This window comes from Mastigoproctus giganteus, chromosome 10, assembly GCF_048544385.1.
Source record: "Mastigoproctus giganteus isolate SK-2022 chromosome 10, ASM4854438v1, whole genome shotgun sequence".
In the NCBI taxonomy this organism is placed as follows: domain Eukaryota; kingdom Metazoa; phylum Arthropoda; class Arachnida; order Uropygi; family Thelyphonidae; genus Mastigoproctus; species Mastigoproctus giganteus.
The window spans coordinates 75,918,822-75,936,310 of record NC_143584.1 but is presented as its reverse complement, the minus strand read 5'-3'; the positions used below and the strand labels follow the sequence as shown (position 1 = coordinate 75,936,310).

Here is a 17,489-nt window from a genome sequence, read left to right as displayed (position 1 = left end):
TGCAGACGATACAAAGGTTGGCAGGGTTGTTAAGGACACTACTGACGCTATGCTGCTGCAAAGGGATCTGGAAAGGTTGGGCAGATGGGCTGAGAGATGGCAAATGAAGTTTAACATTGACAAATGTAAAGTACTACATATGGGAATCAGCAACCCCAGAGCAACATATCAACTCTGTGGTAATACACTGACAGTGGTAGAGAATGAAAAGGACCTGGGGGTAATTGTGCAGGCAGATATGAAGTTCCCTGAGCAGTGCAGACGGGCTGCAAGAATAGCTCATGGTGTCTTGTCAATAATATACAGGAATTTTTCTAGCAGGGATAAGGAGGTGATTATATTCCCTTATATTAGGCAAAGGTCAGGCCACACCTTGAATACTGTATACAGGTCTCGAGGCCTCATTTTAAGAAGTATGTAGAGCTGCTGGAACGAGTACAGAGAAGGGCAACAAGATTAGTGAATGGAACAAAGGGTTGCTCTTACGAAAAAAGGCTTAAGTTTTGCAAATTACAGTGTCTGGAGACTAGGCACCGGTGAGGTGATCTGATCTGATAGAGGTGTATAAAGCCTTGAATGGTTTGAGCATGCTCAATGCTGATGGGATTCTTCCTCTTGCTCACAATAATCACCTGAGAGGGCATAAATTCAGATTGAGGAAAGACAGATGTAGGATAGATGTGCGGAAATTTGCCTTTAGCCAGCGGGTAGTTGGTTGGTGGAACAGACTTCCATCCCTTGCTGTGGAAGTTGATAGCCTAAATAAATTTAAGGCTCAGCTGGACAGGTATTTCGAACGAACGGAGGGGTGAAATGGAAGTGTTTTTATTTTATTTTATTTTTTTTTTTGGTTGATGCTGCATAAGCTTGCTTTCTTGCATCATATACCTCTACTAATGCTAATGCTTTAATCACCTATATGAAAGCAAAACCTTTTCCCTTTATGGTAGTCACATCTGAATACCACATTAACAGACTATGATCACTGCCACCTACTGGGTCTTTTATCTGCAGATTCTTAATGCATGAAGGGTCTCTGATAATGATCAGATCAAGAGTTATTGCTCTTTTTTGTTATCTCACTAACAAGATTGATGTCATTTATGGAAATGAGGGACCAACCCCACTCCTTACATTATACCAATCTGAAGATTATCTATAAATTTCTATAAATTCCTCTGCCTTCTGCCCTGCAACCATCAATCTTAGAATCTTGACAGTAATCCCAACCGTGAGATTAGTGAGGGGAACAAAGGGTTACTATTACCAAAACAGGTCTAAGTTCTGCAAATTGTAGCATCTGGAGACTAGGCACCTGCGAGGTGATCTGATCGAGGTGTACAAGGCCTTGAATGGTTTGAGCAAGCTTAATGCTGTTGGGATTCTTCCTCTTGCTCAAATTCTGCACCTGAGGGGGCATAAATTTAAATTGAGGAAGACAGTTGTAGAATAGATGTGCGGAAATTTGCCTTTAGCCAGTGGGTGGTTGATTGCTGGAACAAACTTCCATATGTCATAGAAGTTGACAGCTTAAATAAATTTAAGGCTGAACTAGAGAAACTTTTGGAGTGAATGGATGGATGAAACGGGAAGGTTTTTTTTTTTTTGTTGATGCTATATAAGGTTGCTTTCTTGTATCATATGCTACTAATGCCAAAGGTTCATTTTAGGAAGAATGTAAATCTGTTGGAAAGTATGCAGAGAAGAGCAAGATTACTCAGGGACAGGAAAGTTTACTGCTCTTAAGAAAGAGAAAGAATGCAGTACTACAGTGCACCTGGAAACTGTGTAAAGAGATGCGATTGAAGTTTTAAATGAATTGAGTAAACTAAATGCTGATGGCATCCTTATTCTTTCTCAGATGACACCCATAAGCAGATATCAATTTAAATTGGAAAAAAGGGATGGTTGCAAGATAGATGCACAAAAATTGCTTTCAGCCAGAGAGTAATTTTCTATTGGAACAAACTTTGATCTGGTGTAGAAGTGGGTAGTTTGAATAAATTTAAAGGAGGATTAGACAGATTACTACAAAGGTTTTTTTTTTGGCTGATGCTGTATAAGCTTGTTTTTACCCTTCTCTGTACTCATTCTAGTAGCTCAACATCTTTCCTAAAATGAGGCCTCCAGACCTGTATGCAGTACTCAAGGTGTGGCCTGACCATTGCCTTACACAAGGGGATAATCACCTCCTTATTCTTGCTAGAAAAAATCCTACATATCTTTGACAAGACCCATTCATCTACTCTTGCAGACTGTCTGCACTGCTCAGAAAACTTCATATCTGACTGCACAGTTACCCCGAGGTCTTTTTCATTCTCTATCACCCTGAGTGTAGTACCACACAGTTGATACATTACTCTGGGGTTACTGCTACCCACATGCAGTACTTTACAGTTGTCAATGTTAAACTTCAGTTGCCACGTCTCAGCCCATCTACTCAACTTTTCTAGATCCTGTTGCAGTAGTGTGATATCATTACTGTCATTAACAACCCTGCAAAGTTGGACATTAAGCCCGATATACCTTCATCAATATCATTGATAAATAAAGAAAACAAAAATGGACCCAACACCAAACCCTGGGGAATTCCACTAATAACATTAGTCCATGAAGAGCAGCATCTATTGATTACCACTTTCTGTCTTCTCCCGCTCAACCATCCTTTTTATCCATTGTAGCAACTTGCCCTAAATGCCATATTGCTCCAACTTGAACAGTAGTCTTCAATGTGCAACAGTATCAAAAGCTTTCCTAAAATCCGAGTATATGATATCAGAATTATTTTTTGCATCCAGTTCTTTGTGACCACATCATAGTATCCCATCAAATTGGTGAGACAAGACTTTCTCTTAACAAACCCATGCTGCATCTGAACTATAACTGCAGTCTTGTCTAGATGATCCTGCAGTGCTTCTTTAACACCAGTGACTCCATTATTTTCCCTGGAACAGAAGTTAAACTAACAGGTCTCTAATTACTCATGTCACCTTTCGATCGTCCCCTTTGTGAATTGGGGATACACATCTCCAGTCTGTGGTTATCTCCTCTGAGTCGAAGGATGCCCTCACAATCATGGCTAATGTATGTAGCATTCAAAATGTTGCCAAAACACTGCTTTTTATAGTGGGATAATCAAGGATGCTTCTTGTGTCCTTGCTGGAAATTCCTGTATATCCTTGACAGAACCACCCATGAGCTGTCCTAGCACTATCTGCACTACACAGAGAACTTCATGCCAGACTGTACAATTATCCATAGGTCTTGTGTATTCTCCAATGCTCTGATTGTAGCAGCAGCCAACTTCTGTAATTACTGAAAAAATACTTTTTACACATCTTTATAAAATAAATTGTTATTATGATGACCACTTAACTCATAGAGATAACAAGCTTAATAAGATAGTGATGTAATAATACCAAAACAAAGTAAATAGGAACATTGTAAAGAGAGAGCTACTTGTACATGGTGGATATACATAAAAGAAAAGCCAACTTACCAAATCCTTATATAGAAGGTTCACTGAGAGGCCAAAAGGGCGGGAACTGAAGGATTCACTGATGAAGAACGTGTAATAAAGAGTTATTTCATGTCGAGGTTTCACTATGCGATTGAATGCTACTGTAGTAAACTAAAAGAGTATAAAAATTATAGACTCAATCTGCACAACAAAAATTTTAAAATTGACATTATATAACATTTGTCAAAAGAAAAAAAATTTTAATAAGCTATCTAGAGTCCTATGGAAAAAAAAGCTATTAAAAATATTAAAAACAGAGAGCACTTTTTTACTAATAAACTGAGAGGTACACAAGTGAAGTGACATGCTCAACAAACAGTGAACAAACATGCTTTCTGCAGTGACAGAGATATGCTTCCCCAAGCATCTCTATTTTCTAAATGAATTTTCCTTCATTTATAGCTTAAGTGTGTTCTTTGGTTCACAAAAATTGTGTAAAACCTTCTGAAGATACAGTAGACATGGCCTAAGATCTTAAAATGCAATTCATATTGAGAATCCCATCAGGAATACATAATGAGAACCATATGAAGAATTCAAACAAGTGCATCACATTCAGATTAGTATTAGCAGAGGTATTTGATGCAAGAAAGCAAGCTTTTGCTTTCTTGCATCAAATGCTCCAAATGGAGTCAATGACAGATGGTAGTTTGTTCAAGCAGTCAACCAACCGCTGGCTAAAGGAAAATTTCTGCACATCTATTCAACAACTATCTTTCCTCAATTTCAGTTTATGCTCCCTGAGGTTTGTAATCTGAGCAAGAGGAAGAATCTCATCAGCATTCAACCTGCTCAATCCATTCAGGGCCTTATACACCTCAATCAAATTGCCTCAAAGGTGCCTAGTCTCCAGATGCTGCAATTTGCAGAATTTAAGTCTTTCTTCATAAGAGCACCCCCCTGTGTTCCCCTCATCATTGTTGCCCTTCTCTGTACCTGTTCTAGAAACTCTACATCCTTCCTAAATAAGGCTTCCAGACCTGTACACAGTACTCAAGGTGTCGCCTAACGATTGCATTATACTAGGGGATAATCACCTCCTTATCCCTGCTTGCAAAATTCCTGTATATCACTGACAAGACCCCATTGACCTACTCTGGCAGCCTGTCTGCACTGCTCAGAAAACTTCATATCTGACTGCACAATTACCCCCAGATCTCTTTCATTCTGCACTACCCTGAGTGTAACATCACCTGGTTGGTACATTTCTCTGGGGTTACTTCTGCCCATATGCAGTACTTTGCATTTGTCAATGTTAAACTTCAGTTGCCACATCTCAGTTTGATATGGGCCTGTTTGAAAAAGTGTCTCATACATGAAACATTTAATTTGACTGTTTTTGAATTATTAAAAATATGAGTGAATCTGACAAAAAATATTGTAAAATTGACAAATTATATGTGGGTGTGTGGAAATAAACCATAAAAATTTACTTCAATAAACACGATTTTCAGAAATAATGATATCTTCATAATAATATTGCTTTGACCTTTGAAAATTTTAAAATATGATTTATTCCTTTGGGAAATAAAATGTAGCCATTCTGCTACACTCTTACATGTCCTCTACAAAATAAGAGGCTCTTCCAAAAAAAAGTGTATAACTGGAAAATTTTTATTACAAATCAGCTTTCAACTGGAAGAAACCAGCAAGTGCAAATATTTCACAAAAAATGCATTTTAACAAGAAATATATATGCTTTAGTGTAAAGCAACATTTTCCTCCAAAGATGGAGTGGAGGTTCGTGTGCCTCTATATATAGACTCTGTACAGGGGAAGTTCTGAATGCTCCTAAAGCAGTTCTTAGGGCACTGTGATGGATAGTGTCTAGCCGAGTTAGTGCACTTTTCCTGGCAGAGTCATAGATTGGAGATCCATAATCCAAGTGAGAGCGGATTAATACCCGACATAGCCAAAGTAGAGTGTATCGGTCAGCACCGCATGTCAATGAAGATAGTACTATGAGGATATTTAATTTTTTGAAGCAAATGGTTCTCAGATATGTGATGTGTTGTAAGAAGTTTAATTTATTGTCCAGGATTAGGCCAAGAAATCTGATACTATTGGAAAGAGTACTAAACACGATGTTCAGAAATAATGATATCTTCATAATAATATCGCTTTGACCTTTGAAAATTTTAAAATATGATTTATTCCTTTGGGAAATAAAATGTAGCCATTCTGCTACACTCCTCTGCTACACATGTCCTCTACAAAATAAGAGGCTCTTCCAAAAAAAGTGTATAACTGGAAAATTTTTAAGTTGTAATTCAGGCTCAGGGTGAATATTATGTTTTTTACAGAAATGAATACAGTTGGATTTTTGTGCTGATAAGTGGTAGCCATTGCGAGACATTCACAGCTCAATTTTGTTACTTGAGATCTGAAGCTGTCTGTCAATAGAATTCATACTTTTTCCTTGGCACGAAATCATGAGGTCATCTGCATAGTGATATAATTCTACTGTGCTTGGAATATCATGGATGATATTATTTAAACTTATTAAAAATAGTGTAGGAATCAAAATAGATCCCCGAGGGATCCCCTCCTCCTGTATATGAATTCTAGAAAGAGCATTTAGATGACTAACCTGAAAGGTTCTGCCCTGGAGAAAGCTCTGAATAAACAAGGGGAGCCTGCCTCATAGTCCAAAGGTGTGAAGATCCTGTAGAATACTGAAACGCTATGTTGTATTAAAGACCTTTTCTGAATCAAAACTTACCATAATGAGGTGGTCATTTCTGACAAAAGCATTTCTGATGTTTGATTCTGCTTTGGTCATCACATCTAATGTAGATCTATTTTGCCAAAAGCCATACTGATTTTTATGTAAGATGTTATGTGACTCGAGAAACCAAGTGAGGCGCTTTAAAACCATTTTCTCCAGTGTTTCCCCCAAACAACTAGTTAAGGAAATTGGCTGATAATTTCCTGGATTAGCGAGGTCTTTTCCTGGTTTAGGGATGACTAATACAAGTGAATGTCTCCAAGAGCGAGGATAAACATGTTCCTGAAAAATTCTGTTAAAAAATATTAAAAGGATTTGTAAAGCAGTATCATTCAAGTGTTTCAACTTATACCTTTCTGCTACCCCTTTAATTTGTTGGAATGGAGCGTCATATGAATTTGCTGCTTTATTTTTTACAAAAGCATCAGCAAAAGCGTTTGCTATGTTTTTGGGGAAGACAGTTCCTGTCCAATACAGAAATGGATATTTGCCATTCAGACATTGGATTTTTCTCCAGATTAATCTAGTATCGGTATTTTTGGTGATAGTGGAAGTGAACTGTATCCAGGAATCTTTTTTGGCTTTCCTTCTTATTTGTCGTCCTTTAGCATTAAGTTTTTTGTAATTGATAAGGTTTATAGTAGTGGGATGCTTGCAGAAAATATTCCAAGCTTTATTCTTTTTGTTTTTTGCTCTATTACATTCATCATTCCACCAGTAGTTTTTGCACCTGAGTGGATGAGTCGAAGACTGAGGAATAGCTTTGTCAGCTGCTGCTAGTATCTGTTTAGTGATATGGTCATTAGCTTCATCTATTCACTTGTTCAGAATGAAGTTTTTATCTAAAACTGTACTTAAGGAAAATTTTATCCAGTTTACCTTTGTAAATTTCCATCTTCTGCAAGTTTCCGGATAGGGGAGGTAGTTTGGAATTTACAAGTAATTGGAAGATGATCGCTATTTTGGGGATTATCCAATACTGCCCAATGTATCCTTGGGTATAGAGCGGGGGAGCAGATAGATAGATCTATGGCAGAAGTACTTCCAGTGGGAAAATGCACATGAGTATGTGCATCGGTGTTCAGCAGAGTTAGACTGTTTTGTGTGTGTGTCCAGTAATGTTTCTATTAGCTGCCCTCTTTTATCCATGTGGAGACTTCCCCCATAATCGGCAGTGCCCATTAAAGTCACCTATCAAACAAATAGGAGGTGGTATCTGAGCAAGGAACTCATCAAAAATCTCTGTGTATGTATGTTTGGTTCAGTGGAAGATAAATAGAAACAAGAGATAAAGTTATTCCAAGTTCTATTCTTGCAGCAACAACTTCTAAATTAGTTTTCAAGGGGATTTGTCTAGACAGATTAGTAACAGATACCAAAACTGCTACACCTCCATGGGCTGCAGTTGTTGTATTCCTGTCTCGCCTGTACAAAGTATATTTCTTTATTGAGGGGATCACTTGTGGAGCTAAAAATGTTTCCTGTAAACAAATGCCAGCTGGACTGAAATCTCGGATTAGGTCACAAAGTTCATCTGTATTAGTACACAGTCCTCAACGATTCCATTGTAAAATGCACTTCATTATTTAGTTTTAGTGATAGGATGATCCGGTTACTTTTTAGAGGCAGTAGGCTTATTGCAATCTATTTTAATTTTATCTTTTTTAGGAAAAGTAGGTCGTCCAGTGTCCATATCTTCTTTGGCATAAATTTCTAATATAGGTTCTTGTTGCATTTTGTCATCTATATCCATTTCTGCAGTATTAATTTGGCTTTTAGTAGAAGATTCAGCTTTTGCCATCCTGATCTCACTTTGGGACATGATGCTACTAGTAGAGGGGATGGAAATTGGAGTATTACAAGTCTGGTCTCTGTTGTTTTGCTTCAAAGATGGCCGAGGAACTGAAAGCAGAACTCTAGCCCATTCAGAAAGTGATATGTTAGGTGAAACTAAGTCATTGATTTGTGTAGCAACCGAACGATATTTCTTTGTAACATTTGCATATGCACGTGCAGGAGTATCTTTCAGTATTTGTCGTCTCGCTTCCTGATAGGTCAATTTGTGTTCAACTTTAAATTTCTGTATTTTATTTTTTTCCCAAGTTTCCATAACAAGCAATTTTTAGAATATGCAGGATGATCTTCCTTGCAATTAGGACAAACTGGAGATGTTCCAGTCGTCTGTTTGAGTGTGATCCTGGGATCCACATTTTGGGCATATTGTGTTTCCTCGACATGTTGTCTGAGAGTGTCCGAAATTCTGACACTTATAACACTGTATTGGATTTGGTATATAGGGGCGGATATAGCAATTTAGATAACCAGCTTTAACAGTATTTGGTAAGTTTGGAGTACTGAACGTGAGTATTACACTACGGGTTGGAACGAGATTGCCATCCCTACGAGTCAGAATTCTCTTAGCTTGTATGACCTTTTGATCTTTTAGTTCTGTTACATTCAATAGATCCCACTCAGAGATAACGCCTTTGGAACTATTTAGCGTTGTGTGGGGAGAGATTTTAACAGAAATTCCACCAAATGTTGTCACCTTTAACAACAATTCTGAATGTTTTGACTGTGTAGTTTCCACAAGTAAATCCCCTGACTGTAACCTTTTAACCATTTTAGGTAAGTCAACAGCATTTTCTAAATATCTCTATATTATAAATGGAGAGATTTTAATCACTGGTTGACTAGTTAAGGAATGGATAATCAGGAAAGTTGGATACTCAGATTGGTAAGTCTTTTTTTAAGCGCTTATGTTGTGCACTACCTTCATCAGAATTATACAAATCTATGGCATTTGAACACTTAAGGCTGGATAATTTTCTTTATCCATGTCGGCTCCTTTTGGCTTTGGGGGATTACCTTTTCCACCCAGGTTACCAGCCTAGCCACGGGGTGGCAACCTGGGTGGAAAAGGGCTCTCTTTTAATACTTTTAAAAAGTAGAGCTAATTAACAGAAAGACTTTTAAACCAAAATAACCAAGGAAAAACTCAGTTGCTCTAGAAAAATCGCTCTATGAATTGCAGTAGAAATAGCACAGAAGATCGCTTGGCACCCGGGGCGAGTTCTAAATGGGTGATGCTTCTAACTCGTGTGGTAGCCATCATGATTTCTGCTTTAAGATAGCAAATAAAAATAAAAACACTTTCTCTTGCACAATTTAAATATGATTTTGACAGAACTACAAAACACAAGATCTTAATGTGTAGTGTTTATAAATTGATTACTGGCTATCTTGTTCCAAGATTGCAGTTTAAAATAAATCTCTCAACACTCTCACACATATTACTGTAAATTTAGTTTGAAGTGAAATATAAGTTGCAAATGGATGATTCTTATAAAACAGTTAAGCTTTAAAAAAATTGTTAATATTAATTTCTTGTTATTTCTTTTTATATAATTATGAACAGACTGGTTCTAAATATAACTTTTTCTTCATCAGGTTCCGTGTGGACACTAAGTAATTAATACTTAGTGTCCACAGATTTGCCGTTCATAATTTGCTGCCATTGTTATACAAAACAATGTATACCCCGAACTAGATAGCATACGGTTTGACATAAAACTAGAGAGCGAGTATAGTAGTATCAATTAATCAGTAAAATTTACTAATCTTATTAAATTTCATTGTCAATTAAATTGTACTTTTTTTAACTAAATACATATAACAACCTAGTTTTTACAAACGTAACATTATAAATTAATACATACAACTTGACAGGAGATGAGGAAGTCATAACGTAACTTGGAGATAATATTCAATACTGAAATACATATATGTAGTGTTATAACGGCATTGGGATATAAGTTTAGGGTTATATTTTGTATTGGAATTGTATTTGAAATTGAAGAGGAATCATGACCCAGACCAGAGCAGCAAAGCAAAAGGCTCAAACTAATGGGAGTGCTGTGGCTCAGGGGAGAACTGAGGGGGCGGTTGTCCTCTGAATCACAGCCTTTTGAAATGCACTGCTTGTTTGATGTTTGTAGAGCAATCAGACATGGGACATGATATTGCCAAGGGAAATGTCTTTGTGTGTGCATGATGTAAGGAGTGTGAGGAAAATCAAGCGCCAACTCAGCATTATTATGGGCTTATGAGAGCTTGAAGGACAAGGTGGATGCCCTCGAAGGATTTAAACTGAGGAGCCCATCAAGCTCTCAGCTGCCCACATCAATGCCAGAGCTTCCACTTCAACATCACGCAACAGAGCGGCAACCCCCAAAGTAGAATGTGCTGGTCCCACAGGAACTAGTATTTGTTGGTGACTCTTATGTAAGGGAAACGGGAAACATATTGTGCAAAAAGGATAGGTGGAACAGGACCAGAGTATGTTTGCCAGGGGCAAAGGTTGATCACGTTGTGGAGCACATATCATTTAAGGGCACAAAAAGTGATACAGTTGTACGCGTTGGCAGTAATATATATTAAGAGTAGGAGACTGGTGGAATGACTTAACAAGTACAGGTCGATGTTGGAAAAAAGCCCTGAGTTAGGGTTGAATTTGAAAGTTTCTGCAATTCTGCCCAGACATGATAGGAGGAAGTATATGATGAAAGCCTTGCCGATCAATTTGGCCCCAGAGAGATTGTGCAAGGCTCAAGGGGTAGAATTTTTCACAGCCTTGTCTATGCTTGTTAACAGGAGAGACTGCTTCTACTGGGTTGGGATACACTTAAATAGAAAGGGTGCAAGAATATTTGCTGATGATATCGAGGCAGAGTTAGGTGGGTAGGAAAACTGCTAGTTTGGGGGATATGTGGACTAATAGATTAACAGTAGCCGCTGGCAGAAGTGAAAGTGATTCTTGCACTGCTTCTATTGAAATGAGCAACAGTCTGGAAAACAAGGTGCAGGGGATTCCAGAGATTCCAGGGAGTCATTGCGGAACAAGTAAATATATGGGCTGTGTTAGGGTAGCTAAGAGTAGAAACAGGTGCATGTATACTTGTGTGTACACCAATGCTAGGAGTTTGGTAAATAAATTTGATGAATTTGAGGTGTTGGTCAAAACTTCAGATGCAGATATTGTTGGGATAACAGAAACGTGGTGTCACACAGATATAAGGAATGAAGAACTGGAATTTAGGGAGTACAATGTGTACAGGCAGGATAGACAGGATAGGAAGGGAGGAGGGGTTATGCTATTAGTTAAGAAACACAAGGAAATACAGCCAGTCAACATGGCTGTACAGTGCAGTGTCAAGTCAGTTTAGTGTGACATAAGCACTGGGAAAGCAAAATTGAGAGTAGGAGTGTGTTATAGGCCTAATGACTATGATGAGTATAATAAACAACTGAACAGAGAAATAGAGTGGGCCAGTAAATCAGAGTATCTTATAATGGGGGATTTTAATTTCCCAGATATTTTCTGGAATTTGTGGGTTGGTCACTCACACATTAGCAAGGCTTTTGTGGATTTATTGGATGACTGTTTTCTACAGCAGCATGTTCTGGAGGCAACTAGAGAGAACAATACTCTTGATTTGATTATCAGTAGTGATTTTTCATGCATTAAGATTCTGCAGATAAAGTAACCACTAGGTGGCAGTGATCACAGTGTGCTGAAGTGAGATTTACTCAAAGAAGCAACTACCATCAGGGGTAAAGGGAAGGGTTTTTGCTTTTGTTAAGGCGACTACGGTGGTCTGAGACAGTATGTAAATTTTATACGGTGGGACCAACTGATGATGTTACCAACAGAAATTAAAAATGGAAAGCATTCAAAGAATTAATCTTGGAAGCTACGAGACTTTTCATACCAACTAAGAAATACTGTTCAAGATTTAGGCCTAAATGGATGTTAGATGAACTAATTAGATATGTGGCAGAGAAGAAAAATGCATGGCATACATATAAATTAACTTGTGACAAAGAAGCCTTTCGTATATATAAGCTGGTCTGTAACCAAGTCACATATGTGGGCTGAGAGGTGGCAAATGAAGATTAACATTGACAAATGTAAAGTACTACATATGGGAAACAGCAACCCCAGAGCAACGTATCAACTCTGTGGTACTACACTGACAGTGGTAGAGAATGAAAGGGACCTGGGGGTGATTGTGCAGGCAGATATAAAGTTCTCTGAGCAGTGCAGACGGGCTGCAAGAGTAGCTCATGGTGTATTGTCAATGATATATAGGAATTTTTCTAGCAGGGATAAGGAAATGATTGTTTGTTTGTTTGTTATTTGGTTTTTAGAAGCATTAGCAACTAAGGCCATATTTCTCCGAGAATATGCAGTGGTCATTCCCTGACCTTTCCGCGTCCTCCGTGTTTGGTAGTGACGGGCTCGAACCCCAGTCTAATCAAGAAGTGTGTGTTACACACTGCTGCTCCTTCCCACCTGGCTACGGAGGCACCAAGAAAATGATTATCCCCTTGTATAAGGCAATGGTCAGGCCACACCTTGAGTACTGTATACAGGTGTGGAGGTTTCATTTTAAGACAGATGTAGAGCTATTTGAACAAGTACAGAGAAGGGCAACATGATTAGTGAATGGAACAAAAGGTTGCTCTTACGAAAAAAGGCTTAAGCTTTGCAAATTACAGTGTCTGAAGACTAGGCACCTGCGAGGTGATCTGACTGAAGTGTATAAAGCCTTGAATGGTTTGAGCATGCTCAATGCTGATGGGATTCTTCCTCTTGCTCAGAATAATTGCCTGAGGGCATAAATTCAAATTGAGGAAAGACAGTTGTAGGATAGATGTGCGGAAGTTTGCCTTTAGCCAGCGAGTTGTTGATTGCTGGAACAAACTTCCATCTGTCATTGTAGAAGTTGATAGCTTAAATAGATTCAAGGCAGAACTTGACAAACATTTGGAGCGAGTGGTTGGGTGAAATGAGAAGCGTGTGTTTTTTTTTTTTTTTTTTTGACTGATGCTATATAAGCTTGCTTTCTTATATCATGTGCCTTTGCTAATGCTAATGCTAAAATATTGAGGAGCTGTTGTTTTCCTCTTGTTCTGAGGCACTTGAGCATTTTGGACGGGATGTTATCAATGCTAGTTGCTTTGTTATTGTTCATTGACTTAATCGTTTGCTCCAGTTCTTCCATCTGAAAGTCTTGACGTTCACCATCTGTTTGGGTGTTGTTGTTTCTTAGTTCTCTGTCCTCATTGCAGTGTAGTTACCTCAGATATTCTTGCCGTGTGTCCTTTGTTTGTTGCTTGTCAACTATTTCCCTGTTATTTTTATCTAGAATGTGACTTCTTGCATGGTTTTTTCCTGATGTTGCATAGTTTATTCACCTCTGTGTTCTAGATGTTCCCTATGCTCATTTTGCAGATATCCAGTTCTTTTGCATCTCTTCACCATCCATATCTGTTTTGCCTTTCTTATTTTGGTTTTAGTCAAACTGTAATACATCTTATATTTTTCTTCATTTTTAGTCTTAAAGTTTTTCCTGTGCTCCATTAGTTCTAATATCTCACTTGTCATCCATTGCTGTTTGGCTTTCCTTTGGGTCCATCCAAAAGTTGTATTTGCAGCATCTATCATTATCTTCTTGAAGTGGGTCCACTCCAATTCTGGGTTTCTAACTAACAGAACAAAATTACTATTCTCCATTCACTCTTCTGTTATACTTGTGAAATTTCTTAGTGGGCAGTGTTCTGAACTGTAACCAATTGTTGAAGATAAACACAAGCAAGGCAACTGGGGTGGATGGGATCTATCCAGTTATATTAAAGGAGGCAGCAAAGTAAGTAAGCAAACCCTTAGCCATAATTATGAGAGCTTCCCTGGACTCAGGGGAGGTACCCACAGACTGGAGATGTGCAAATGTGACCCCAATTCACAAAGGAGGATCAAAGGGCATCACAAGTAATTATAGACCTGTGAGTTTAACTTCTGTTCCCGGAAAAGTAATGGAGGCACTGGTTAAAGAAGCACTGCAGGATCATCTAGACAAGACTTCAGTTATAACTCGGACACAGCATGGTTTTGTTAAGGGTAAGTCTTGCCTGACAATTTGATTGGATACTATGATGTGATTACAAAGGATGCAAAGAATAAGTTTGATATCATATATTCGGATCTTAGAAAGGCTTTTGATACTGTTGCACATGGAAGACTGCTGTAGTGTGGCATTGTAGGCAAATAACTGCTATGGATAAAGGGGTGGCTGAGGGGGAGAAGACAGAGAGTGGTAATCAATGGACACTGCTCATCGTGGACTAATGTTATTAGTGGAGTCCCTCAGGGTTGGGTCCATTATTGTTTTCTTTATTTATAAATGATATTGATGATGGTATATCAAGCTTAATGTCCAAGTTTGCAGACGATACGAAGGTTGGCAGGGTTGCCAAGGACACTACTGACACTATGCTGCTGCAACAGGATCTGAAAAGGTTGAGCAGATGGGCTGAGAGGTGGCAAATGAAGTTTAACATTGACAAATGTAAAGTACTACATATGGAAAACAGCAACCCCAGAGCAACGTATCAACTCTGTGGTACTACACTGACAGTGGTAGAGAATGAAAGGGACCTGGGGGTGGTTGTGCAGGCAGATATGAAGTTCTCTGAGCAGTGCAGACGGGCTGCAAGAGTAGCTCATGGTGTATTGTCAATGATATATAGGAATTTTTCTAGCAGGGATAAGGAGGTGATTATTCCCTTGTATAAGGCAATGGTCAGGCCACACCTAGAGTACTGTATACAGGTCTGGAGGCCTCATTTCAAGAAGGATGTAGAGCTGCTGGAATGAGTACAGAGAAGGGCAACAAGATTAGTGAACGGAACAAAGGGGTGCTCTTACAAAGAAAGGCTTAAGTTTTGCAAATTACAGTGTCTGGAGACAAAGCACCAGCGAGGTGATCTGATAGAGGTGTATAAAGCCTTGAATGGTTTGAGCATCAGCTCAAGAATCCCATGGAAGAATCCCATCAGCTCAATGCTGATGGGATTCTTCCTCTTGCTCAGAATAATCACCTGAGAGGGCATAAATTCAAATTGAGGAAAAACAGATGTAGGATAGACGTGCGGAAATTTGCCTTTAGCCAGTGGGTGGTTGGTTGGTGGAACAGACTTCCATCCCTTGTCGTGGAAGTTGATAGCCTAAATAAGTTTAAGGCTCAGCTGTACAGGTATTTCGAAAAAACAAAGGGGTGAAGTGGAAGTGGTGTGTTTTTTTTTTTTTTTTTGGCTGATGCTGCATAAGCTTGCTTTCTTGCATCAAACGCCTCTAATATTGCTAATGCTAACCGTGCCTGCTCCAACTTTGGCATTGAAATCTCCCATAATTACATTGACTCCTTTTCATTTGGCCCAGTTTAGGATGTAATTGAAGTCTTCTAGAAAATATTTGTATTCTTCATCAGTGTATGATGTCATTGGTGCACAGACCTGTTGAATGGTATTGGAAGAATATCAAATTGGGATAAAACAAACTTGTCTGAAAAAGCCCAGTATCCATTTAGGAATTTGATCTTTTCATTCCTGATAAGAATTCCCACTTCTTTGTGATATTCATTTCCACCGAATATACGAGTTTTTAGCCTTTCACTGTAATCATTTCGCCTTGTCCTGGCCATCACATCTCCCATAGGCCCAGGATATCGATGCTCATGTTGTAAAGTTCTTTTGCAACATTTTCTAATTTCCTGCTTGATCCCGACTTCTGACATTCCACGTCGCAAATATAACAGTATATATACTAAATATAACAGTATAAAACAGTATGCAAAAAAGTATTCTATAATCTATGCTTATTAGCAAGGTTTATCTAACAGATAGAGAAATTTATATCCCTTTAACAAAGGAAATCCTTAATTCAACTCAGATCAAAATATCTGAGTTCAATTGGTTAAAAAAGGGGGGTGAGAAACAAGGGAAAAAAGGAAATTTTTGATCAGTAAAAATGGATATTTGAACTTCTTTTCCTTTTGTGATTAGTGTGATCAGCTCAAGCCAAATACTAGATAAATATAGACAGCAATCAGAACACCACTCCATTCAACTTAATACCTCTTCTCCATTACTTGAATATTCATATGGAAATGTTTCCATGTTCTTCAACTCATATTACACAAATTTGGTGTGAGGAAAGCCCAAGTTTGTTGGGGTTTTTTCCCATTTTTAATGGTGTAAAGACACACAGACCATAATGCATCAAATCCAAATGTAAAATACATTAAAAACCAGTGGTAACCCAGAAACAAGTTTCCATGTCAAAGTGTATAAAAAAACAAGTAAAGAAACAAAAGAACATTTCATAGGTACTAAAAACAATTTAAATACATTTATACAATTTTAAAATTTGTAAAAAGCAAAAAACTGCAGACACTGTCATAGTAAAATAAAATCTGACTGAGTATACATGGCTGTCAGATCATCAAAAATGCTAAAACATATGCTGTTCATGATAAAATTTTAACACTCAATAAAGATGGGCTTAATGCTTAAAAAAAAAAAAAGCATTAAACTTAGCAACAAAGAATGTGTCAAATTAGCATTAGCATTAGTAGAGGCATTTGATGCAAGAAAGCAAGCTTATGCAGCATCAGCCAAAAAAAAAAAAAAAAAAAAAAACACTTCCACTTCACCCATCTGTTCGTTCAAAATATCTGTCCAGCTGAGCCTTAAACTTATTTAGGCTATCAACTTCCACGACAAGGGTTGGAAGTCTGTTCCACCAACCAACCACTCGCTGGCTAAAGGCAAATTTCCGCACATCTATCCTATATCTGTCTTTCCTCAATCTGAATTTATGCCCTCTCAGGTGATTATTGTGAGCGAGAGGAAGAATCCCATCAGCACTGAGCATGCTCAAACCATTCAAGGCTTTATACACCTCTATCAGATCACCTCGCTGGTGCCTAGTCTCCAGACACTGTAATTTGCAAAACTTAAGCCTTTCTTCATAAGAGCACCCCTTTGTTCCATTCACTAATCTTGTTGCCCTTCTCTGTACTCGTTCCAGCAGCTCTACATCCTTCTTGAAATGAGGCCTAGAGACCTGTATACAGTACTCTAGATGTGGCCTGACCATTGCCTTATACAAGGGAATAATCACCTCCTTATCCCAGCTAGAAAAATTCCTATATATCATTGACAATACACCATGAGCTACTCTTGCAGCCCATCTGCACTGCTCAGAGAACTTCATATTTGCCTGCACAACAACCCCCAGGTCCCTTTCATTCTCTACCACTGTCAGTGTAGTACCACAGAGTTGATACGTTGCTCTGGGGTTGCTGTTTCCCATGTGTAGTACTTTACATTTGTCAA

General features: G+C 38.3%; 1 protein-coding gene across 2 annotated transcripts in view; it reads right to left on the bottom strand.

Moving 5' to 3' along the window:
• Nucleotides 1-17,489, bottom strand: part of LOC150079095 (translocon-associated protein subunit alpha-like) — a 175,846-nt gene that overhangs the window by 66,990 nt on the left and 91,367 nt on the right. For both annotated transcript variants that reach the window (XM_090382767.1, XM_090382768.1), the window contains exon 5: nucleotides 3,500-3,631. In XM_090382767.1, the coding sequence (XP_090238893.1) occupies nucleotides 3,500-3,631 (132 nt within the window). The remainder of the gene's footprint in view (nucleotides 1-3,499; nucleotides 3,632-17,489) is intronic.